The sequence below is a fragment of the Strigops habroptila genome, chromosome 5 (assembly GCF_004027225.2).
Source record: "Strigops habroptila isolate Jane chromosome 5, bStrHab1.2.pri, whole genome shotgun sequence".
NCBI lineage: Eukaryota > Metazoa > Chordata > Aves > Psittaciformes > Psittacidae > Strigops > Strigops habroptila.
The window spans coordinates 28,464,173-28,489,952 of record NC_044281.2 but is presented as its reverse complement, the minus strand read 5'-3'; the positions used below and the strand labels follow the sequence as shown (position 1 = coordinate 28,489,952).

The 25,780-nt window shown below is 39.0% G+C and overlaps 1 protein-coding gene across 1 annotated transcript in view; it reads left to right on the top strand.

The window, feature by feature from the left end:
* ZCCHC24 (zinc finger CCHC-type containing 24) overlaps window positions 1–25,780 on the top strand; it is a 116,541-nt gene that overhangs the window by 14,232 nt on the left and 76,529 nt on the right. The window contains exon 2 of the mRNA XM_030486197.1: window positions 3,036–3,236. Within this exon, the coding sequence (XP_030342057.1) occupies window positions 3,036–3,236 (201 nt within the window). The remainder of the gene's footprint in view (window positions 1–3,035; window positions 3,237–25,780) is intronic.

Below are 25,780 nucleotides of genomic sequence, written 5' to 3'. Positions count from 1 at the left end.
CACAGCTAACAACAGGATGTAGCACCGTTTGTGCTGGTGCTCTTTATAGCATCTTTTAAGTGCCAGATTGATGTGTTTTTCACATGGACTTGGAGTTAAATTGATTTAAGACTATTTTCCAGGTCAGATTGGCAGGAGCTGCTGAAGTGGTTTCCCTGACTCTATACCAGGAGAGATGGTCTGTATCTTGGGATTGTCTAGGAATTTTCCTTAATGAATTCATTGTTCTTTGAAGCACCAGTGATGTCGGCAGTGTCCATCTTCTCTTTTACTGTCATCTTCTGGGATGTTATGTTTGTGTCTTTTCCTTTTTGGACACTGGCCCTCAAGATGATTATAAGGAAGTATTTCATGGTCGCGTATGTAGACTGGACATTTTAGCATGTCCAACTTCGGCACGGATCGCAGAAATGCCCTGCCAGCTGAACCAGGTTCCACTTTCAGAGCCGTGTGTTACGCTTCAGTCACAGAGCTGTTGGTGGCTGCTAAGATTATGATTTAGAGTCAGGATAGCCTGTAGTCTGATGGGATCCTGGCCTTTGGCAAGGCTTCTGGCTGCCATAGTTAAAACAAACAAAAGTTTGTAAAGGTTTGCTGACAACGGGCAAAACTGTGGTCATTGCAACACTTGTTTCTGTATTCACCTGCAACGGCCAAGAACGGTTGGTCATGGTGCCAAATTGCTCCCTTATAATGGGGGTAATAGCTCAGCATAAAGGATATGTAGGAAAGAAAATAGTCACTGTTGCAAGCCATATGTCCAATTCAAAGCCTACTGAAGGTAGCAGATAGATATGTTTTGTTTTGTCACTTGGTTGGTCCTAGGAGCAGAAAGAACAACCTCCTGATGGGAAGGAGTTAAATATTCTACATCCCCAGGGTATGTTCCAGATTTCAGCAACGGTTAAAGAATTTGGGATTTCATACATTCTGTGTGTCCATACACCCGCCCTTCTATAAAAATCAGATAATAGGGAATTTGCAAAGTTACTGGTGGGTGTAATGCATGTGAAGTACCTTAAGAACCTCTTGGCAAGAGGGGCTCTTAAAAAGGAAGATTTTATATTATTCCAAGTGTATGTGAAAGAAAGTGGCTCCTAGGGAGACAAGAACTTCTTGAAGACCCTTAATTAATACTATTTTGGCATCCATAGCACTTCCCTTTCCTTTTAACAATTTGATGCCAAGAATTTCTCATTCCAATAGTGTCCAATAAATCCTAGAAAATAAATTCCAGTGACTGTTGGAAGTATATTCTGTTGGTTGATAGCTAAAGCAGCTAAAACCTTTTTGTTATTTTTTAAATAGCTTTTCCTTTTAAAATCTATGGGTTTAACCCCTGAAATAAAGTGGCTGATTCTTCTCTCAGCAGCCAGAACATCTTGCACGAGCACAGAACTATGCTGTGCTGGGGGTAAAATGGTGAGCATGTCAGTGTTAGGACGTGTATGAAGTCGCAGAGGTCTACTCTGTGGCCCTTTGAACTGATCCTGCTGCTCTGTACCAGCTTCAGCTTTATAAGAAGAGTCAGCAGAGCTCAGCATGTTGTGATTGACTGTCGTGAGGGTGGGTGAAGTGGATTATTATCTGTATGGCGGTGGCCTGCCACTTCAGCTGAATTTTTATTTGCAGTGTACACCAACTGCAGTGGGATGGGAATCAGTGATAGATGGGACTCATCCAGGTAATTGTGCCTAGAGCTTCACTATGATTCTTCTGGTATGTGACTGACACCCAGAAAACACACTCACTATGCAGACATCCTGAATGTTTGAGATCTCTGAAATAAATGTAATTCCATTTCAGATTTATTTCACAAACTCTTAAGTCAATTCCAAGGCATGTCTTCAATATATATACATATATAAACATATATGACATATGTAAAGACTTTGTTGAAATATTTGGATTTAACAGCACTGAAAAACAAGGTCTCCAGAGGCACATACTGGACTTTTTACCTCACTTTCCCATAAGTAAGCAGTAATTCTTTGATGCCAGGAGAATTACATGAGCATAGCATTACTGTGAGGTGTATCAGACCTAACATAGAAACGCCCTGTAAATGTGTCCCATCATTTCAAAGTGGAGAGGACTGTCAATAGCTGGTCCTGTTTCTACAGTTTTTCATTACCATGTTGGGTTTTTTTATCTGGTTATTATTTACTTTTTAAACTCCTACTACACAATTTCTTTTGAGCCTTAACACATTAAAATGAATGAATCCTTGTTATCTCCATTAGGGAGATTAGCTACTTAGGTGTTTATGGGTTTCCTGCTGTTCTAAAACTACTGAATGGCAAATTAGGAGCTCTTGATTTTGATTTGCAGATTGAGAGAGTGAAGATCCTATTGAGGTAAAGTATACAAAAACTAGGTATTTACAGTTTATCAGGAAATGTTTAAATCGCAGCAGGTTTCCCTTTAGAAAATCCAAGACAGATGTTGATCTGAATGTTTCTTGTTATTGTTTTAGTGCGGGACTCTGTGCTGACTGTCTCATTAACCAGATTGGAAATTAAAAATTACTATACATTTTTCTTGGTGTTCTTTTCCTTTCCTTGACTTCAGTATTGTTGTGTAAGTAGTTTTGGACATAAAACTGTTCCCTTGTGTGGTTTCTTCTTTCAGCTTTTTGCCTGCATATTCTAATGGTACCATGAATATAGTATGATCAAACACAAGAAAGCAGTTGTTCCTTAGTGGAAAGGCTAGACTAAGTGAACCATGTCAAGCTCAATAGTTTCCTCAGCAGTGGGGTGACTAGCTCCATTGCACTGCATTCGTGAAGCCTCTTTATTAATGACCTGTATATTGCTCTCCTAAATATGCAGCCATATTCTTAATAAAACGAAACCCAACCAGCCAACCAAACCCTGCTCCCTGCAAAAAAAAAACCCAAACACAAAAAAACCCCAGGAAACCAAGAAACTTTTTTTCTCTGCTATTTTTGTCCTTCCCCTGCTCAGATCAGTCTCATAACAATCCTTAATAAAGTACTATGTTTCATGTGACTTTTTTCTTTTCTTTTGCAGGCTCTGAGCAGCAGTCTGTACAAGAGTGCATCACCTTATGGCTCACTTAATAACATTGTGGATGGGTTAAGCTCCCTCACTGAGCATTTCTCTGACCTATCCCTTTCTTCAGAAGCCAGAAAACCCAGCAAGAGGCCACCTCCTAACTACCTGTGCCACCTCTGCTTTAATAAGGGACACTACATCAAAGACTGCCCACAGGTAAGGAATATACAATATTCTGGAAAAACCGTTATGAAAATTTTCACCATTCCTTAATTTAGTAACACAGAATTTGACCGAAATACTTCTTTAGAGTATCACTGAAGAAATATCTTGACAAAGTGCCAAGCTAGCCATGTGTTCTTTTAATCTATTCTTTATCACAAATGCCAATGGAAAAAAACCTGCTACTTCATTTGCCTAATAAGCATTACAAAAGATATCAATCTAGCACATGAATAAATAGATTTTTGAAACTTCAGAAATGGGTACTATGTAATTTTCTGTCACAGAGATTGTGTAAAATATGTTTTCAAGCAGCACATTATAGTCAGTTTGGCAATGGTACTCAATAAAAATATAACAAGTTACATATGCTAAAGAAGAAGAAATTGTTAAACTGGATGAGAACCTTGAATCAGTGTTGAACGCAAGCTCCAAGTATTTCTGGTGTAAGATGTCTTTTGTCTCATAGGTTTGCCATGCTTGGCAAAATGTGATGGTCTTGGACTCGTAGAACTTTTTTGCAGTGGCAAAGCTGGCAATGTTTATTTCCTTAGAAAAGAGATATAAACCAGTGTGCACTAAAACCACTCACCAATCTGCACATATTTTTTCTGAGGCTTCAAGCCACAGTGTGCGATGTTTCTCCATACTCTCAAGTTTCAGCTGGATGCAGTCGTGTTGCTGGCTTAAACTTTCACAACTGCAACAATATTCTATGCAGAGTCCCATGGAAATGAAAGTGCTGCCAATACTCTAGAAATACAGATGTGGACATTATTGGCATCCACTTCACTATGACTTTAACCTCCTACCCTCTTAGTGTGTGACTTTCAGGAGAATTAATCTGCACAAAATTAAGTGCACTTAATTTGCAGTTATGAATGTCAGACATATATAAGCCAACACACAGGCAGAAAAGCATCTGCCAGCTGGGCAAGGTCAGTGTGAAATCAAGTCTAATGTCAGGTGAGCTTTAACTGAATGTATTCCTACTGCTGTTGCACATAAACTAGACTGTTTTCTTCATGGACTTTAGCTGTATATCTCTCACTAATTCTAATGAAAGCTGTGGAATTAAAGTGCACTTGCAGTCTTGGGTGTGGCACTTGAAAATATTTTTACTTCGTGTTATTTCAGTATATGTTGAGTAAGATGGTTTTCTACAGGAAAAAAACTATGAAATTTTCTTTGCTAGGAGATGAAAAATGCTCTGGTTTGTATACTCCTGTGTTTAATGTACTTAGTGTAGCATTCTACAGCAAATCGTAGAGATAGGAACATGTAATAGCAGCTTGCACAGATGGTTCCAAGCAAATGTGTCAGTGTTGGAGCAGTAACGCATTGTTTATTTCATAGGTATTTTTACAGTTTGAGGCACTAGGGATTAGAGAACAGTTAATGAAAACTGAAGACATACCCATAGAAATCCCAGGAGATGCAAACAAATTAAGGGTCTTGTAGGAAGATTAATTCACTTAAATTGCACATCGTATGCAATCTATGTAAGATTTCACTAACAATGTCTTCAGTTTCTCTGTGAACCAGGAAATGAGAAGACTTCCTACAGAGCATACTCTGTGGCTGGCCTATGAGCTAGTGAGTAATGAGTGAAAGAACACTGGATGGGGAGGCATCTGCTTGCTCACTGCATGCAGTCTTCTACAGTTACAGGCAGCCATATCACACAGCTACTTTTGTAAACTGATGAAGTTTTAGTTGGGAAGTATTTGAATATTTTGCCCTCACTACTGCTGATGTAGGAAGCTGCTCCAGAACCTCAGTCCTCTCCTAATTAGAAATCTTCCAAATTCCAGGATAAGTGTAACTCATGGCTACTTTATAGTCATTTGCTCTCCTGCCAAAATTATCCTCCACTGAAATAGCTCTTCTCCCTCCCTGGTGTTTATCTCAGGATGTATTAATAGACTGCAATCATATCCTCTCTCAGCATTCATTCTGTAGGACTAACCAAACCAGGTTTGCTCAGTCTCCTCAAAAAAAGTATACAGACTCTCTATTCCCCAGTCTTTCTCATGGCTGTCCTCTTGTGTTTTTCATCTCCTTGGGCATGCATGGCTACATGTATGAAAGGCATCCCAGAACAGATCTCATCAGTGCCTTTTGCTGTGTGTGCACGTATCTGTTTCCATAGATTAAAGTTTATGCTACTTAAGGAACAGGTGATATGAAATTAGTTCTGCCTTATTGGAGATTTCTAACACAAGCATTTTATGGTCTAGTCAGCATGTAAGTGCTTTCTTGAAAAAGAACAGACTTAAGCATTCACAGAAACTTAACCACTTCCTTTATATTATCCAGATTTGAGGACAGGAGATGACCCTGTATGCACGAGTTGCGTTCAAAACGTTGTGCGCAAGAAGGGAGCACCAATGGCAGGATCAGGCTTTTGTCAGAAAGACCCCATTTGTCACCACTGTTTCTGATGATAACTGATTTCTTAATTTTAACATTATACGCACTATTTAATAGCTTAGATTTTGATGCTTAGTTTTACTAGTGCTGTCAAAAATTAAAGTTGTTTTGCAAATCCTACCAAAACCAGGGCTGTAGCTATGCACTTTTAAAGTGCTTAAGTTTGGACAGAGAAAAGAGATAAACTAATCTGATTTGGACAAAATGTGAATCAGTAAATCATATGGTATTTTTATTTTCTTTTTATATAACTGCCTAATAAGAAACAGATTTTGAAATGCAGTGTTTTGTGGAGTTTTTCCTGCATAACAAAGAAATTGTGTAACAACTTTGAGGCTTTATATCCTCCCTTAATTCTGCTTGTTATAAACACTGTAAAGATGTGTTCTTTTTCTGTTACTGTAAAAGTTGATGGTATACCACACTGATGAAAATACATGCATCGATTCAGATTTGTATCATAAGAGATGATCATATTTTAAGAGGTTAAATAACTATAAACAAAAAAGGCCAGCTTTAGTATTTGAATACCTCAGGTATCTGCAGTTTGTCCAATATCCTGTCCAAAATTATGTCTGGAAGTTGAAATGGGATTTAGCAAACTTCTATTATCTTAGCTTGCAGTTTGTGTGATCTGAGTGATAGAAAGTGTTTTCTGTTTTAGAAACTACCAGAAATGAGAGCAATGTTATAACTGCAATTCATCATTTCCAGTTGGGCTACCTTCACAAAAACTGCAGCAATTATTATATCTCTACAAAACACAGCACTTTTTATCTTCAGTGTCATCTTTATACCATGGCTACATTTTCTCTGAACTGATTTTGGGTTTCAGTGGCTTAGACAGTAACATCTTACTCATACCTCTCTGATGTTCTTTCACATACAGAAATATCAATTTGAATGAACTGAAAATGTCTAGAGAATAAACGTTAAAAACAATGCTCTTAAACTTAACATAGTGATGCTCATAAATTATCATTGACAGTGCCATCAAATAAACAAAGTAGTTCTCTTTTAAATAGCAAGGAAGGTGAGGAATGAGTGCTTTTCCTGTCTGGTTTACTAGTGGTTAGTTGTACGACATATAAATACATACATATGTAAATTTGTCAAAACTTTTTTTACTTGTGTACTCAAAGGTACTGTGCCAGTGTACATCTTATCTATGCATGATAACCATAGGTTTTCTTTCCCTTGCTGGAACAAATAATGATGAGCTCTGGGCCAGTAATAGTTAAGATCTATGATTCTTTATGACATTTATTTATCTATCAGATGTAGAAACTCGTTGATGATCTTTTTTAAAAAGTTACATTGTCTCTTTTCAGCCATTACCACTGTAGTCTGTGCTTTTAATCCTACAAAATACAAACAGTGGTTGTGTTTGTACTACTCATGGTCTATACGTAATGAATCTTGCTCCTTTACAGTATGGGGGTGCTACTGACATTGCCACCCTTCCATGATATCATTATCCTAAACTCAGACCTACCATGTAGGTTTAAATATGCAGAAAGCACAGGATAATGGGGTATGGTGTTAGATACAGCATATGTGGACATTTGTGAACACCTACTTTAGGTTCCAAGAAGTTGCTGAGTGATGAAGCTTTGCCATGGTTCAGAATATTTGGGAAGGAAGACCTCATTTATTGGCTATGTCATTCCTCTTGTTAATTTTGGGCAGTAATGGATTAACAGCAAAGGCATCAACAATGTTTGTACTTGCAGAAGTCCAAGCTCAGAGCTCCAGCAAAGTATCTCTGTATTCAAAGTTTCCAAACTGCTGTACCTTGTGTTTCTGCCAATCAGCAGTTCCATCTACTGGTCTCTCTGTCCTAACTTTGTTCAAGTGCTGTTAAATCCTTTTGTGAAAATATGTGCAGGCCTAGTCACTCAAAAAATAGGTGGCTCCAGCCATATTTTTCTGAATGCTGAATAAGGAGACTGCTCTGATCCCTGTGCCAGGGCCAAGCTCTCTGAAAAGAACTTCCTGACAATTCCTTTAAATTTCTATATAGGCAAAGAACTCACATCATGGAGACTTGATGCTAAAAAATAAAATAAATGGGAAAATATCACCATTCTGCAGTCAAATCCCTGGTGCACTACAACTATTTACTCCAGTCCCTGGGAGATACAGAACTGTTACACAGTGTGTTTCCCAATTTTACAGTATACTAATAGAGGAAAATGCATGTGCATGGTCAGAGGTACAGACATACTACCACAGACGTATACGTAATGTGAAACATTGGCCTTATTTTGCATTGCATTTTCAAATCTGTGAATGAAATGTATGGCATGATCTACATTCATGAGGCTAAGAGTGGGAGTCTTTCCATTGCCAGCAGTGATCTTTGAAGCAGATCCTGTAAAACTAAAGTATCTTGAGAACGCATATTCAAGTCAGTGGGAGTAGTAGGTAATTGTGGCTGCTTGAGTTTGCATAGATTTGCTTTTGTGGTTTCATGCAGGATGTGGAAGAAATCAGTGTCAAGCTGAGTTTAGTCCTTTCTTCTTAGTCCATAGCTTGGTTTGCCAGATCATGCTGCCCCGAAGCTGTCTCTCCCTGTGGTCAGATATAGTGGATCTTTGGCAGTAGAGTTGGCTCAGCAGGCAGCTCTTTGGCTGCAAGATTGCAGTGACTCTCATGCCTGAAACATTAATCTGTCTTGTGCCTTATGGTTGTGCAAGGATCTCAAATATCCACAATATTCAAGGAGTCCACAGCTGTGCTTTCTCCAGGTATCAAAGGCTGGCTAAAGATGGCAATGAGGAACAAGCTTCCATCTTTACAAAGGTAGAAAGATTTTACCTTTCTGGTTTTTAGCTAAGAAATCTTAATGTTTTTTAAAAAGCAAAGCAATCACAAACCTCTTGACATTTATTTTTCTTTTTAAATGGAAGATGATGTTTCAAAGAGCTTTGAATTAAAGGAGATCACAGACTTAGAAAAATCCTAAAATTCACTCTGAAAATAATAATTTTTGACAGTTGCTACATTTTACAGTAGTCTTTTGGATATCGGGTGATGGCTTCCAAATAAACACGTCTTTTCTCCACTGAACCAAGCAAAGTATCAGTATTGTTATTCAGTTATAGAACGAGGGGTCAATCTCCCCAGTCTCTCAGGAATCTGAAACCCTGTATGGCTCAATTTTGCAGGTTCCACTATGGATTTTGATAAGAGTATACTTGCTGCCATGTGATCTGGTGCTGTATGGGTCTCTCTTGTTTATGCTTCAAGTCTGTTTGCATAGAGTGTTATTACAGGCCTGACAGTGGAATCCCTGATATGAATAAAGTAGTATTTGAATCACCAAAATTAGTAGTCCTCTTACAGGGGCAAAGATGAAATATGGGGCACATAAAAGAAAAAGACAGCTAAACTCATCTCTGGTGCAGTAGTGCTGATTCTAGTAAGACCAGTACTGAAGGAGAACCTGTACTGCATGTATTACAAGGAGGAAAAAGCTCTCTGCTGTACGTAGTTGTTTTCAAACTGCGTGTGGCAGTGCAGAAGAAAAATCTATATATATATGCAACCCCTTGGTTCTCTAGCTTTGCAATACATTTTGATACATTAACCCAGCTTGTATAGTGCATATTTCTTCACCTAAACATATCTCTATAAGAAACTGTAATTCTTAGATGTTCATTCTGCGAATACCTATGCACATACTAAATTTCCACATTAAAACATACTGGAACAATTTGAGGCTCTCAAAAGTCTTGTTTGTACACAGCATACTACTTTCATTTATTCATATTTTTCCACTCAGAACCCAGATAAAATTATTTTAGGTGGATTGGACTTGGCTAAGAGTTTTTAAATTATTTTTTCACCACATGCAGCCACTTCGACAGCTCCATCGTACCAAATATAATACAGAATTTATTGCAGATTGTTTTGGTGTGTTGGGGTGGGTTTTTTTCTCATATGCTTGAACTTATTAACCCTGCCACGTTTTCTCAGAGTTTCTGAGATTAGTTGGATATATTTTCCCAGATAATTTCTATTTTCATTATGAAGACTTGCAGAAATCTTGTAACAAAAGTATGGTGGGCTGTAATTTGGTCACATCCATTCTACCTCTGGAGATTTAAGCTGTTTAAGAGTCTGAAGCATCAAAAAATACCCACTGCTCTGTTTTGTAAACACTGAATAAGCCGTGCATGTCATGGATTTAAATGATTTATCAGAGAGGCAAGCAACTCAGGCAGCTGTATGTGAGTAGAGGGGATCCAAACAGCCCTGCTTTGAAGAGCATGCTCCCAAAGTACTAGTTTAAAACTCTGGCCATAATATGTGGCATTTATGTCCAATTGATAAACTGGGTGCTTGGAAAGAAGATACTGAACCCTAACATACCAGAATAAGAGCAGTTAGTGAAAAAGAAAACAGAAATATCTAGTGAACTGTGCCTGTGCCTTTTTCCTGCATAGCACACTACTGGAAACTACATTCCCAAAAGTCTGGAAGACCAGCCAAAACCAAACTCCTCCTTCAGCACCATCACTGAACCATTATTGCTGTGGTTCATTCTTTATTCCTGTTACAAGTTCAAAGTTCAGACTTCTGCCCCCATGGGAAATGCAATGTAAATAGATGTGATAAAGGCAAATACTGTAAAAGGGCATGCATGCTTTGTCTTTGCAGCAACCTTGGGGTAGAATCTCAGATCCTGTGTGATGGTTACCAATGGACTGTGTGACAGGTATTGGAAGGTTGCCCACCACAGAATTTGATTTCATTTCGTTGAGGTTTTGTAACTTCTTTTTATTTACTTTTGAATCTGATTTGCATATTCATTATCTAGATGATTTAAGCCAGTTGCCCATTGGCTGCAAGGTAGATATCACAAAAAGAATACTGTTTAATGTAAACCCTTACAGATACCTGGCATTAAACTGAATAAGGTTTCAGCACTGGTAAAGCCTCACCTGGGTCCAGGCTGAGCACAAAATTAATTTGGGGTCTCTGAAATATGACTTCTGTTGAAAGACTGAAGAACCAGTGTTGTTTGCTCCCACAGAAAGACACACTAATAATTTGCAAATATGTAGAAAACCTTACATGAAGGGAACAGTTTGTTTTCCAGATTGACAGCTAATGAGTCCAGAGTACTGGACTTCAACTAGGCTGCTCTTTCTGACTGTGAGGCATTGAAATGGGAAGACTCTTGATCATTGGAAGACTTTCAGAACAGTACAGATAAACATACATCAGGATTTTCATGGGTTATTCTGTCCACGGACAAGTAAGAGAATATCCCAAAACATTTCCCAGCCTTATGTTACTACTATTGTATACCTGCATACTAATAATACACATTGTTATCTTAAACATGCATAATTTATATTTAAAAAATGTGAAAAACAGACCAGATCCAAATCCTGTGCAAGTCACTGAGAGACTTTTATAAACTCTGTTGAAGTATACTGAACATAGCTATTGCATTAGTCTGAATCTGAACTCTGTTTACTAACAATTTGGTATTTGCTTAGTTTGCAGTAAACCTCCTGATAAACCATAATTAAGTGCTTAGCTTGGAATTGAACACTTAGAGCATTCCTCTTGAGAAGGAAAGTAAGGTCTGGTTTCCAGCCCTCCATAAGCTGATTTTTAGATAAGGTAGAGAGAGAACTACCAGGTCAAAACCACACTAGTTTATCAATTCCTCATTCACACTGATAAGAAAGGGGTAATGGAAGATTAACTGAATCATGTTTTTTCACTTCATAAAAGTATTTTGGTTTAGCGTGAAATGCAGGAATTTGCATCCATACTTGGAAGCGCTCCACATCTGACTGGACAAAGCCCTAGGAAACCTAACCAGAACTCAATGTTAGTCCTGCTTTAAGCAGGAGGTTGGACTGGTGACCTCCCAACATCCTTTCCAAATCTAATGATACTGTGATCCTATGATAATTAATTACATTTTCATGCTCTGCAATAAGAGATCACTGATTGTTCATGATCTCTGTATCTCCCAGCTCTAATGTCTGCCACAATCCTTCCTCAGTGTGCTTTTAAACAAAATGCTCTTGCAAAATACAATACGGCTAAAACATAAAAGTTAAAGCAAACAGGCATTATTACAACGACAAATACAGAAAACAGGAGACCTCAGAAATTACACCTGCCAAAATGTCCATGCACAAACACTTCCTGTAAAAATGTAGCCTCATTTAATCTGTATTTAGAAAGTAAATCAAGTAACTTTTTTCTCCAGAAGGAATTCTCTAGGAAAATGTCTGTTTCAACAAGGTGTTAAGCTGAAAAAGCAAAAGAGGTTGAAGTGGACATCTGACATAGAGGAAACCACTTTGCAATGGATTGAATTTGTTTTGCAATGTTTCATAAGCTTCATTTACCCAAATGAACATTTGTATCTTGTCATTTCTGGTTTGAAATTCTGAAAATTTTCATATCTGCCAAATGTATTAATATTTCAGGTCTCCCTTCCAGTTTTAACAGAACCTCATTTCCCTGTTCCTCAAACATGAAAATGCGTTTTCTGATAATCTCCATGCCAAATTAAAGAAGGTCTGAGCAGAGGCTGGGATGGTGTCAGATAAACGGGGGAGAAAGTGACTGTGGGGGGAGTCAACTGCCTTGTCCCTCCCACCCTTTTCCATTTAACTTGCTGTACAGTGTAGGAAGCTGGCAGATAGTAAAAACAGTGAAGAACAAGAGCAAACCGCTAACAGCAGAGCAGCAGTTCTGCGGGCAGCAACTAGCAGTGACAGGCTTAGTTTGTGCTTGCTTTTCTGATTGTCCTAGAATAGTCTGTAGATTGTGAGGACACAAATTCAATCCAGGAGGCCCCTCTCATTTTCCTGCTGATGAGAGGTCCAGTCAGTCCTGCTTTTCCCTCCTGTTATGTCACTTCCTTCAAGAAATTAAGATACTAAATGGAAATTAATCCCTCATCCATTCCCCTGGTACTGCACAAGTATTTGTGTTATTGTGCTGTATCTGGCTTATGTCAATAAATGTAAAAGGTCTACTATGAGATGTTAACAGAGTTTCTCAGGTAACTAATGCCCATCTATGCCTTGTGGGATTTTATATATCCCTCGGACTGGCTGAGCAAGTTAGATCAGAAGCAGAAGGCAGGACGGAACACAAGCCTGTGTGCTGTGCTGATGCATGGATGTCAGCCTCATGGACATCAAGCTTGGGATAAGCTTACTGTAAACTTTGTTCCTTAATGTTTTCTGATAATGTTCTTCGTTCCTTAATGTTTTCTATTTTACACTAGAAATTATCTGTCATAGTACTGATAAAAAGACTGTTATTTAAAGAGACCTTTCCCAGGTTTGTAGAAGCTTGGTTTTTGCTTCAAAAACAAGCTTTTTCTTTCAGATTTACTTCGTGGGGCAGAAAAGCTTAAATGTTTGTATAATAATTAGAAAAAACAAAGAATAAGCCTTTCATTTCAGAGCCCAGTCAGTGCAAAATTATCAGCTAAGGCAATAAAGCCTATAGACAGGCACTCAAGTTGAAACTTTTGGGGATTTTAGCAGCAAGAGCAGACATTTTGGAAATTACATAATCTTGATTATTGGTTCATCTTCAGATTTGCATCTGATTTTCACAAGGTACTTGCTGCTCTTTGTTTCTAACTCATTCCTTGAGTGTGCAGAGACATGCATAGGAGTACAGCAGCACCTTTTGAAATCTTTTGTATTTCTGAGTCCTGTATGCAATTTTTTTTTCATTCTGCAAGGAAAGAGCACATTTCAACTAGACTTAGATGTGATCTCCAGCTGTAATTTTGGACATGAGTTCAGAACAACACTGAACATTTCCCAGGTTCAAGGGTTTCATTTACAAAATACTGGTTTCAAGTCCATTTCTAATTTTAGCCCATGTTGCAGGTGTGCAACTATAGATAAAACTCCACAAGAGCCCAGACAAATCAATACTTCCACCTGAGCCAGCCTACCCACACCATCTGGCAGCCAGGAACACCCAGCCCAAGTGCACTTAGCCCTCCCAAACACTGCCCCGTGGGTCTTACGTGGGTGAGGAAAGGAGACCCTCAGAAGGCTTCACGAAAGCAGAGATAACCTCTGAGATGGTTTTATACAGCAGACCCTTACTCCTAAATGCCTGATTACACCGTTGAGGAAATTAGAAGAGCAAAAAGTGGGGGAGAGAAAGGCTCCTTTTAAAGAAACAGCAAACAAAAAGGCTTTACTAGTAGATAAAGAGATTCATCATTAAAGTAGAAAGGTGGCTTTGGTTTAAAAACAAACCCAAAACTTTATAGTAAACCCCAAAACTTAATAGTAGTCATTCCAGACCTGCATTTTGTATCTCTTATTGCAAGTTAGAGCTCTGCTACTTAAAACAGATTTCTGTAAATGTTAGTTAAGATGGTTTAATAGATTAGAGATAAATGACAACACTGCACTGCTGTCTTCATCGTTCTTACCAAGAATCATGAAAAACTCCTCCTGCTGTTCCCAGGCAACATTCTCTGTATATTTTATGTGGGGGCAAAACCACCACCAAAATGGTTGCACTGGCTGTTATGCTGCACTTGCCACTTGTCAAAGTGTTTACACAAAACATGAGAAAGTGGAAAATCAAGCCCAGGAATTTTCAGGTTTCCTTGAAAATGGTTACTCACGTACATTTTGGGGTTCATTCCTATCCTGAGATTGTTATATAGCTGTGACAAGTGAAATACATATCCACCTGCATTTCACCTGTCACAAGCACATAACTTTCTCAGGATAGCCAATGTCCGTATCTCCTGAGATAGCATAGAGTGCTGTTACACATAAAAAAATAACCATACTCCAATTTTAGAGTGTATTAGTAATTTTTGCATTAGTGACTGAAAGTTTCTATCAGTTTTCTGCTCATCTAAGCATATTACACAGTTTTGTCCTATGTGATGTAGTGTGGACATCAAATGTGTAGGCTGAAGCTCTGAACAGGGGGACAGAGGCCTATTGCAATGATGTATGAAGTTTTCTTGAGGTGGCTTACAGGGGAAGTGAAGGCCTGACTTCCACGTTCAGCTTTTCTCCATTATCTGCCTGCCCTCTCAGCTTTTCACCATTTTGTAATCTTGTTTGGTTCCTTATCATAGATCTGATCTTCTAAACACAACCAAAAGCTTCTTGCTGATCCCTCTTCCTTTGTGTGACCCAGTCACAAGTGATACTTTGAATTTCCTCATCTCTGCTTAGTGCCCTTAGAAGACAGGGGCTAGATAGCATGGCACTCATCATCTGAGAGCCAAAGGTCCTTGTGCATTGTGGAGGGACAGAAAGGGTAAGGTGGGCTGTAAAGATGGATGTTATATGCCTGCAACTGTCAGCTTTAGCAGATGATGAGATCTAACAGTCATCCAGAGAGGTTGTTAGCATAGCTTCACATACAGGACTGACAGACAGTTACTGCTTGTATTACTATTTCTGTTGTTCAGTAATGAAAGCTATGGTAATTAATAACAGTCTGACTTTTAGGCCACTGCTAACACTCCTGTTGAACTTCAAGAAAATTGTCTCTCTGGTATCATTTACAGCAGTCTCCTAAGCAGCAAGTCTTAACTGTAATTTTATGGTTGGTTTGGGATAAATTATTTCCTTGCATACTATACTGAGTCTATTTAAATGGAAGACAGGAGACACTTATTATAAACATGAAAAGTGGTGGTATTAATGTGAAACTATTGGAGAGGCTTTTTTTTTAACAACGTTGACATATGTAAGTAAATAATAATGTTCTCTGTAGCTGCTTAGGGCACAACATATCCAATATTAGTGTTAGTACAGCTAATAAGGGCTGTACTGTTTATACTGAGCTCACAACGTGACTCACATGTTGTATTTGTTTGCAAAGTTGGAGAAGAGAACGGGGCTTTTTTTTAGCATTAACATAATTTCACTCTCATCTGCTTTCTTCTGAGCTCCATTCCTGATTCAGCACGCATGAGTCTGCTAATGAAATCCAGATGTCAGGCGAAAAAACAATAAGCTCTCCCACCCATCTGGTGGATCAGGTTTCTCAGAGAGTGGAAAAAAAGAATCAGTAAAAGATTCCTAGAATGTCTGAAACTTTAGATTTCGGTGTGTTTTCAGAGAGAAGAGGGAAGCAGGGGGGTGGTTTGGAGGTAAAACTGATAGCAAGTCAAGATTCTTGCTAGAAAAGTGAGGAAAAATGGCTTGGTTATGTTATCAGTTACTCTCAGCCCTAAACAGACTTAGTATATCCTGAATTCAGTGTTGCTACTGAAAAGTTACACTGAGCATTGCAAATAGCAGTTCTGAGTCAGAAATATAAAAATCCATACGATGCAAAAATCATTAAATTGTTTTATTTTTGGATTTGCTGTTTCAGGGTCCCAGTCCCTCCAGAGACTCAATTAACCTGGCAGTAGAAATTATAATACCAGCCCCAGTTTAATTTGGAGGATTATTTGCAGAATCTCACAACTGTGACTCTGGGCTTCCTCTCTTTCAACCCTCACCCTAAACCTAACCCTCATGCTAGGGCTGAGCTGTACAGAAGGTGCCCAAGCCCTTTCCAAGACCAAGACTTGTCCTCAGGGAACAAGTTTTTCACAGCCCTCAGCTTTTTTGGCAGCTTCTTTCCAGCCCAGATCAAACTGTGGCTTTAGGCTTTTTCCTTCTGTCGACCCTGACCATAAACTTACACTTTAGACACAGCAACTTCCTACAACTGAAGCTTTCAATTTTTTCTTTCTATTATTTTTCATTTCTGGAATGTATCATAGTCCTTGAAATTTATTACACTTTACGCCTGAGACAAAGGGGTCAGAAAAAGACTTGGGGCGAGTAGCCAATTGGAAAAAGAAATTTGTTTCATTTTCAGAGGAAATACTTAACAAAAATCAATTTTACTCAAGCTTTTTATGTGACTAATTCAAAGGAATGTTCCCACTAATTTTCAGACAAGTGAATAACTGAAATAAAAGTGGTGTCTTCTGTACTTCCAATAACATTAGATGCGTCAGGGTTTGCTTTGACTCCGAGAGGCGTGTTTCCTAGGCACAGATTGTGAGGCATTGTGAACTTCACTCATTTCAGCTCTATTTGACTTAAAAAACAAGCCTCAACATTGCTTTTATGCTACTTTTGCATCTATGTTTCCACAGCCACGCTCCTCTAGATTGGCAAGGTAAAGAAAAAAGTTTTATAGGTTGCTTTGCCAACTGTGTTGCGACAGCAGACTTCTCTTCTTCACAGACACTTCCCTGATCTGTGGGTGGTGGTTGATGGCCTCACTGTGAAGGAAAGCTCCCTCTCGGTCACTCTCGTCTGCTCTGTTCACTTCTGTTCCCCTTTCATGTAATTTAGCATCTGAGCATTCTCAAGATGTACACTTGAGGTTTGCTCTCCCAGACTCTTCCCAGGGTCAGTCTTGTGCACACAATGCAGTGTTTCTGTGTAGTAACTGATTTCCAAACATCAGGAAAATGAGCTTAGTTTTACGTACATTGCACTGAGAACGGGAGGAGGTTTCTGGTGAGCTTTAGTTCCTGTGAGAGCATGTAACATTGTCTCAGCCAGCTTGTAACCCTTGAAAGCTTCCCTTTGCTTATTAGTGACTGCTGCTCTGCTGGAGAAAGCTTCTATTGTGCCAGAAAGAAGAGAGTCCAGAGAAGTGGCCTTCTTGCAGCGGCTGCACCTCTTCCAGGCACGTCTGACCACGGTGCTTGCAGACCTGGGCAAATTCTGCCTCTGCTCTGGGCCAACTGGCCCAAGCTACTTCTAATTCAAAAGTCCTGTAACTATGCTTGTTGAGATGTAATACAGCATTCTGTAGATTTGGGGTTTTCAAATGCCACAGCTTCGCATCTGTGAATGTTGTACTATTTTCCATGAAGGACTGTGGTTAGACCTATTATGATGGAGATAATCTTCTGACCATCAGGAAATGGCAGAATTACTCATGGATGCTGCTTGGTTGTAGTTTAGCATCTGCACAGACTCCAGAGCTCTCTGCTGTCAGACTGAACAGAGCTGTTGGAAGTTTGTGCCTCCTACAAAAGGAACCACTCTGTAGCTACAGGCACTTCAAAGTACTTGTTTGCTACTATGTATTTGGCCCAGGTTATCAAGCTGTTCATTATTCATGAGCTGCTCTTATCTGAACTCTGGTTCACATTGGTGATTACTTGTGATGATGGATGGTTATTGCTGGGTGCAGCCTGCAGATTTTGCATTAGAGCCTGTGTTGTTTTAACTGGTTCATCTGGTGGTTGTACACAGAGATTCAATAGGATCAGTGTGCACAGAAACCACAACAGGGACCAGTGGCAGAGCTGTAATCAGTCACTGCTCTTGGGGAGGGCTGAGCGATCCTTTCCATAAAGGATGCAGTCCATCTTGGACTGCAATCCCTTGGACCGTGACCATCTTTCTCAGGAGAATGACTAGTATCTTATGAAAGGATCACTCTTCATAAACATTTCTTACCATCTCTTTTCTCTCTACACCATAGTCTTCTCTCTTACAAACTCCTAATACATTTGATGGCTGATAAGGGCCAAAAGCAGAAGCTAGTAGAGATAAGAGACACGGAAGTGTGAGAAGTGAGAAGGCAGCTGTTGCCTGAAGACTACCAGCTGTTGAAAAATAATCAGAGAAGGCATTGTACAGCATCACCCTAAGGTTAGTTAACTAAGGACTTAGCCTAAATCCCATCTCTGTGGAAAAGTCCTGCTTGTTTCAGTAGAAGCTGGAGACAGACATAAGCAACTTTGGATGGTCAGACTTCAGAGGCAGGCTGTTGTCTTGCTCCAGCAGAATTATTGGAGCATGTTCAGAGGGTCTGACCTTGCTGACCCCATGTTCTGCATCCTATCATACCTTCTCTTTATCTTACCTCCATTCTTAAGATTCTTTCCCAGTCAATTCCTCTCCTTATCCAGCTGCTACAGTTAAATCCCTCACTCCTTTCCCAGAGTATCTAAGATCAATATTTTGATCCATTCAGTCTCCCTTTCAAGGTGTTTTTCATTGACGTAGGAGAATTAAGGTTGAAGAATGGATATTTGGTAGACCAAAACAGATGTAATGGGGAACAGAAAGCACATCTCTTGTATTCCTTGTATACAGTTCCCAGAAACACAAGCCTTATCTTCTGTCTCTTGGGATCTGGGTATCTATCAAACTCGACCTTTTTTCTGATACTTTTCTCTTTTAATCTCCAGTGGCTGTCATTTCATTCATCACTGTCATTTTATCAATCACTCTAGAAAACATGTTGTTTATCTGCTTAGCACATCTTGCAAGTTCAGACACAGTGGTTTCATCTCTGGGTATTTTTAGCATACCTTGGGTAGTTATGTTACAACAAGGAACATAATCAAAGTGTGGTGAGCCCCAAGAATTACATCTGTAGATTTAGATCTACAGAAGAGCAACTTGAAGTTCTTGAAAAAGCCCATAGTAGGTTTTAGTAGGACTCCATAAGTCAGACTGTCAGTCAGCAATTGAATATCCAGCAGTAAATATTTAGCATTTCCTTGTAGAATTGTATTCCATACCGCTTCTTAAAACAAATAAAAAAATTCCTGATTTCTTCTCACTTAAGGCAGTTCTAGCCAGGGTGAATTACTGAATTTGGACAGTGTAAGAAGTACCATACTGTACATCTCCAAAAGACAAATCTTCTTGGAGCTGATTTTTCTTCTCTTGAGGCAGGCAGTACATTTCAAATGCTGCTGGCAATGAAGGTCTGAATACATTGGAGTAAAACATGCAGAAGTAATGATCTAGAATGAAAAGATGACTAAAGTAACACTTTGTTACTAAAGCTACACTGGCTTTAGTATTTTCATCAACTTTTCTACAGGGACTGTTCTTTGCACTGCAGATTTTGTGTTGTAGTTAGAAAGCTTGCAATGAGTTTCCATTTTAAACAGAATTGCAGGACTAGGATTTTCAAAATCTTTACTCCCTCTTCTCTGTCTTTGTTGGGTTTTACCTCACAACCTCTCCTAAATTTTCAGCAGTGTTTTGTGTGTTAGGTCTTAAGGCTGAAGGTAGGCAAACCTAACATGGTCAGTGCTCAAGGACAAATGAGCGTAATTCTGTTGAAGTCTGTGGGGATGCATGTGTTTGTAATATTGGATGATCTGGCCCACAATAACAAACAGGAAAAGCCAGGTAATACTGTTAGCTGAGAATTTCAGCTGGCATGGCATTCTGACTTTATTTAGCTGTCTCATTTTTGTGGTGGAAAGAACTCAAATTGTGCAATGGGTACGTGAATCTTGAGTCAGAAGTGGCAAGGCAACTCCCTTGACCATTTATTGTACCTTGTACTTTTCTATGCATTTCCACATAAACCGAACATTTCTCATTCTGTACAATGCCCCTCATTAGAAAGCTATCTGCTTCTTTCTGATCCAAAGCTGGAGATAGAAGTTTTGAATACCTGCAGTTTAAGTGACACCAAGACGCCTGGATCAGATGTACCAGCAGTGCTGCAGAGCTGGCCGGCGGCAGATGCCTGCTCCCATTTTACTGCCCACTTAGGTCCTTGGAAGTAGTAAACTTTCTGCTTGTTTCTGCACAGCTGACCTAATTGCTCAGAGAATTGAATTAGAGCATTTTTCTTTTTAATGACTAGGCTTGATTAAAAACCAAACCAAAAGACATTGTTATAGTGCCCAAGACGATCAGCGATGAAGACAAAGTTTATTTTTTTTTTTTCATAGCATCACGCTGGAAACTCAAGTTTAGCTGATTAACTGTGGTAGTCCAAGGTCATTTTCAGGATCACTCTCGTGAGAAGAAACGTGTGCTTATGATAACAAGTTGTACGCCTCTAATTTTACATTTGGCTATGTATCAGTTAGCTGTCCTCTTCATTATTTACCACACTCCAAACACTCTGTCCTCTGCAGACTTTATTAGTCCTTCCTTATTTTACCTTTGTTCCTCTTTTTGGATACAACTCAATGTAATATTATGAAACTGAAACAAAAGAAAGATGTTGCTTCAGCATCCATGTATTAAAAATTATGAATTTTTATTTTCAGATTTAGCTCACCCCTAAACTGCTTTTGACAGTGTGAAAACCACCTCGTTACAACCAGTTCAACTATGGGGATGATTCAGGGAATGGTGATTTTGTGAGACTGAATTACTAGTCATCACTATGAGTAAGAGTCAAAGCTGTTCTAGTATTTTTCCAAAATATAAAAGTCTTTCTAATTTTGAATGTTTGGCTTTGAACTGTATCTATAAAATTGTATTAGTGTAGTTAAAATTCTGCTTATGGTCCCTTGCTGCATAGGAATATTGTATAATCACAAGCAGGTAATAAAATGTCTTAAAGGTTTAAGTGTGAAGACTAACAAATAAAAATCCTAGAAAACCCCTGCAAACAAGATTTTAGATGAGAAGAACTTCAAAGTTGCATTTGATGAAAAATCATGCTGTGGTGAAAACAGTAAAACTAAAAAACTAGCTGATGAAACAACATAGTTTCTGTTTTATCAAACTAGTGAAACATTTACAAATAATGTCAAATATTATTTTACGAACAGTTTTTTGTTCAAATATTTTTTGAGAAAAGTTATTTCACTGGCATGTGTGATCACCCAATGATGTTTGAACATGTGATGCTAGTCATTTTGCTATTCTGGTACAGAAGTTTCTCTGAAATATTTTTCCTCTTTCCCTATTTACTTCTTACACTTTGTCACACTTTGTGGGTTTATGCTAATGCCAAGATCTCATTTTTAAGTCCTACAAATCAATCCTGAACACCTTTTACACCCATAAGTATGTATCATACTAATGGTTTCTAAATGCCAGCAAAAGTTATTGTCACTGTTCTAATTTCTGTCTCACTAGTAAATCAACCCTATTATGACTTCCCTTTCAACTTTGTATTTTCAAAAACTGTAGCTTAAGCTAGTGAAGACATATAGGAACTAAGAACCAGGAAGGAATAAGAAGGTTACACTAGATATCCATATTTTGGCACATCATTTTGGTGAGAGAGTTGTATCACGGTGCTGATTCCTTCTAGAGCCATTTATGAGGTTATTTGTATTGTCGCTTATCTTCATCTTTAATTAACACTGTTACACTCTGAAGAAGGCTACCTCAGAAAGAGAAGTTAAACATGTAGCAAATACAGTTATGTTCAAGGGAAAGCAAATAACTTGATGGACTGCAGGACTAAACCAAACCTATTACAGGCTGCAGATGCAGGAGCCTTTGAACAGCAGTCTGAATAAATGCTGCTTTCTCGTGCCCTTTTGGTCTTGGAACTTCTGCTCAAAGTCAACCTCACAACCTTGCTTTAGTCTATGGGAAAAATGTTGTCTTGGAGTTTTCATGTTTTACTACGATTCTGATTCTCATAATCTTTCCTCTTTAGAAGACGCTCTCCACCACCATAATCATCAACAGTAAAGGGAATACCTTCAATAGAAAAGTGCAGCATGCACTTGTAGATTATTATTCTCTGGAGTGTCTCTAAAGACACCAGTCTCAAGACGGAAGTCCACTTATGAAAAATTCCAGCCTAAAGATGCTAGTTAGTGTCAAATTATGTTTCCCCCATCCACCTCTTGCAGATAGTCATTCATCTTTTGGATATCATATTACAAGATCATACCCTTTCTATGAGTCAACATAAGAAGAGGCATCAATGTGCTTCTGCCCAGGAGTCTGGGCAAGTTCCTTCCATCTTTCTGGAAAGTGAGGAGGGTATGTTAACATTTGACAAAATACATAATAATCTATTTTTCTGTACTGCATCTTAGTTATACATGACAATCTTAGCAAGGCCATGCAGACGATGCTGGCTTGAGAATGAACAAAGAGGACATGGTTACAAAGAGGCAGTATTCTCGTTTGCTTTAAGATTCTGTTTCTCATCAAAACCTTGACATCCTGCATTATACCACGCTGCAATAGCATCTGCCAGATACATCATGAAAAGTTGGTACAACAGACATCTTCCTTTTGAATAATTTTCTGTTCTTACTCAGTTCCTCCTGTCCACCAGAAAGTAGTATTTTTTCCTTAGATCTTTTCCTGACACCAAATTGATCAGGGCATCCATGCTCTGTTCGTTTGGAGCACTGATTTTAGCGTGACCTTATGCAAACATGAGCAATTGACCGACCTTGTGCTTCCTGGAAGGAGGAGCCAAAGTAATGCTTCTCAGTGAACAAGAAGATGAAGAAGGGAAGACAACAGCAAGAAAAATCAGAAGTAGGTTTCCTGCATGGAGAAAATAACTGTATGCCTCTAGTGAAACGCAGTCTGAAATACCTGTAGAGGAGGAGGTGGAAGCAGGTTGTACTCCCCTGCTAGGAACGCTTCGAAAAGCTGCACTGACAACTTTCACTTTTGGTGGTAGATGGCTTTGTCAGTCATCTTTCTAAAGCACCATCTCATTGCATTCCTCCTGGCAAACAATCTTCTGTGCACAGTATGCTTCACCACTTCTTTTGATTTGCTATTAGTAGAAGCAGAGTGCTGAGTCTTTTAGAGTTATCAATGAATTGGTGAACTTTAAAAATAGCTGCTGGTCCTCCTACATTGTTGAAGAGGTCTCTGCATGCCCTGTGCTCAGACTTTGTCCCCATTAATTCCCCTGTAACAAAGTTGCATGAAACAAGGAACTATGGCTCTGTAGGCAAGAATCTCAGTATTATTTTCACCAACTGCATTAGTGATGTTTTCCTCCTTTTAAGCTTTGGTACTCTGCATAAAGTAACAGTCTATGGCATTTGGCAAACCTGGAGCTCAAATCCAAGTATAATTTCTATATAACCAATATTATGCTTATACTGTCACTAGAAGACAAAATAAAAAGGAAGATCATACCCTGATTACCTGCCTCAGATTATGTATTACGTGTTTTGTTACATGGAAACAGCAAAAAGTATGCTCTTCCCTTAAGGTACATAACACCCCAGAATATATGATTGTCTCTTTAGCACAAATCACCATAAATATCATATGATTCAGTCCGGTAGGATCAGGATCTGTCATGGTTTATGTAAACACAAACTTCAGTGGCTGCATGACATCCAACTTTAACCTTCATATGCACTGCCTTACAGCCCAGCTCTGTTCATACCTTTATTGACAGGCCAAAGTGGTTAAAATCTAAATTAAGAAAACAAACAACACCCAAAGAAAGACGATGTGTGTATGTGTTGCACGCGTGTGTGGGTGGCTGGCTGGCTGTGAGGGGGCAGGGCGTGCTGAGGGAACCAGGCTTGGAAAGAGAGCACGCTCTCTCAGCTTCACTGAGAAGGAAATCAAATGTAGAAGTAGGAGAGGGGCTTCCTGCCAGCTGCATGGAGCTGTGCAGGGGAATGCAGTCTTCCTTCTTGTTTGCTGATCTAACAGGGAACTTCCCTTTGCTGTCACTCAGCAGCCAAAAGTGAACTCCTCTGAATGCCTATCTTACCAGAAAATACTGAAATGCAACACTGAAAATCTTAGTGGATGTGAAGAGATATAAAGTTATTGTTCAAGTTTGAAAGAGGGTCACTAGCATTCAAACACTTTCTCTGATGGTCTTTGGTGTATATATGGATGCTATCAGTCCATTTATTTGTGGACCAGCATCCATAACATACAGGCTGTTATATGGCAGTGGCACCATTATTCACACCTTCAGTGGAAAGGCCAAGAATGGAAACAACACTGTCCCCCACCAGCTCTTCTAAAGATGCCCTGTACACAAAATGGGGTGTGATATGCCTGCTGGTATAGTCTCTCAAAATAACTCTAGCTCAACCAAGATGTGGCTTTCAGACGTTGCCTTTCTTTGTGCTGTGGCAAGTGATCCAGAAAGCCTTGCCTGTAACAAACTACCATTCGCATCATTAAAGACAGGGGGTTGAAACCTAAAAGCTATGTATTGCAGAAGCTATCTGCAAGATACAGTCTACTGTATGTGTTTCTGTATGTATCCAAAAAGAAGAGTTTTGCAAGATGCCTGACAATTTTTTGTGATTTAATCAATCTCAGCGAACTAAATCTAGCTAAGTACTTTTACATCATTCCCATGTGTGCCTGTCCCTTTGATAGCATGATTGGCTTCTACATGGCATAGTTCCAGGCTGAAACATGAGATGAATGCTGTCCCATCCTTATAAGAGGTCCTGAAGCTCCCCATTTCATGTTGAGATGCAGTGACATTCAAACTAGTGGCAGTCCTGCCCATTAAGGATTTGATTACATTCTTTGGTATGGTAGTAAGTGTTCAAATAGTAATTTGTTTTGGTACTGATCATGTAATTTTAGTTAATGGTGTATTTCTGGAAAGAAAGCCAGCACAGCTGGCGGGTAGCTATGATGTGTCTGTGGAAAATATGCTTCAATCAAAACCCTACTAGTTCAGAGAATATGTGCTTAAAGCACTTGAGGATGGTTAACCAACTGAGAAGAGAGATTCTGGAAGGCAGTGGTTTGCTATTTTGCCATCAAAGTCGGATCTTAGTTTGTTACTTCTTTGGAGGCAAGTTGTAATCCTCAGGAACTAGATGAAATAACATACTGGTACCCTTAGGAATGCATTGGTCAGATAACAAAAGCTAATATCATACTTTTTTTTTTTTTTTAACAAGTTACAACCATTGTAATCTTTTATATAGAAGTGGAACAAGACTATTAGTTATTTATGGTATGGGCACTTGCTTGGATTCACTCTGCTAGGCGTTGTTCTTCTACATTGTCACAAAGGTCCCTAGTCTCACGGGGATAGGAAATGTCAACAGTGGAAGAGACAACTGCTTTATACAAAAGAAATAAGGAAAACAAAAGTTAGAAACCTTCCTAAAGTATCTCCAGTTTTCTATGACAAACTCTGGTCTTTCTTATGGCATCCTGCATATACTATCCACTAGTAATGCTTTGCCTTTGTATTGCAATAGTGTGGAGCACTGCATCACAACATCTTTACGCCAAATTCTGGGCTTCTTTCAAATACTTTCGGTTCAGAAGCTGCTTTTTGATACTGCTTCATATAAGAGCCTAGACTGTTAATTTCTGCTAAATTACAAATATATTATAAGCCTAAAGAAAGATAGTCCCATTCACTGTTCAGGAGGACTGTCC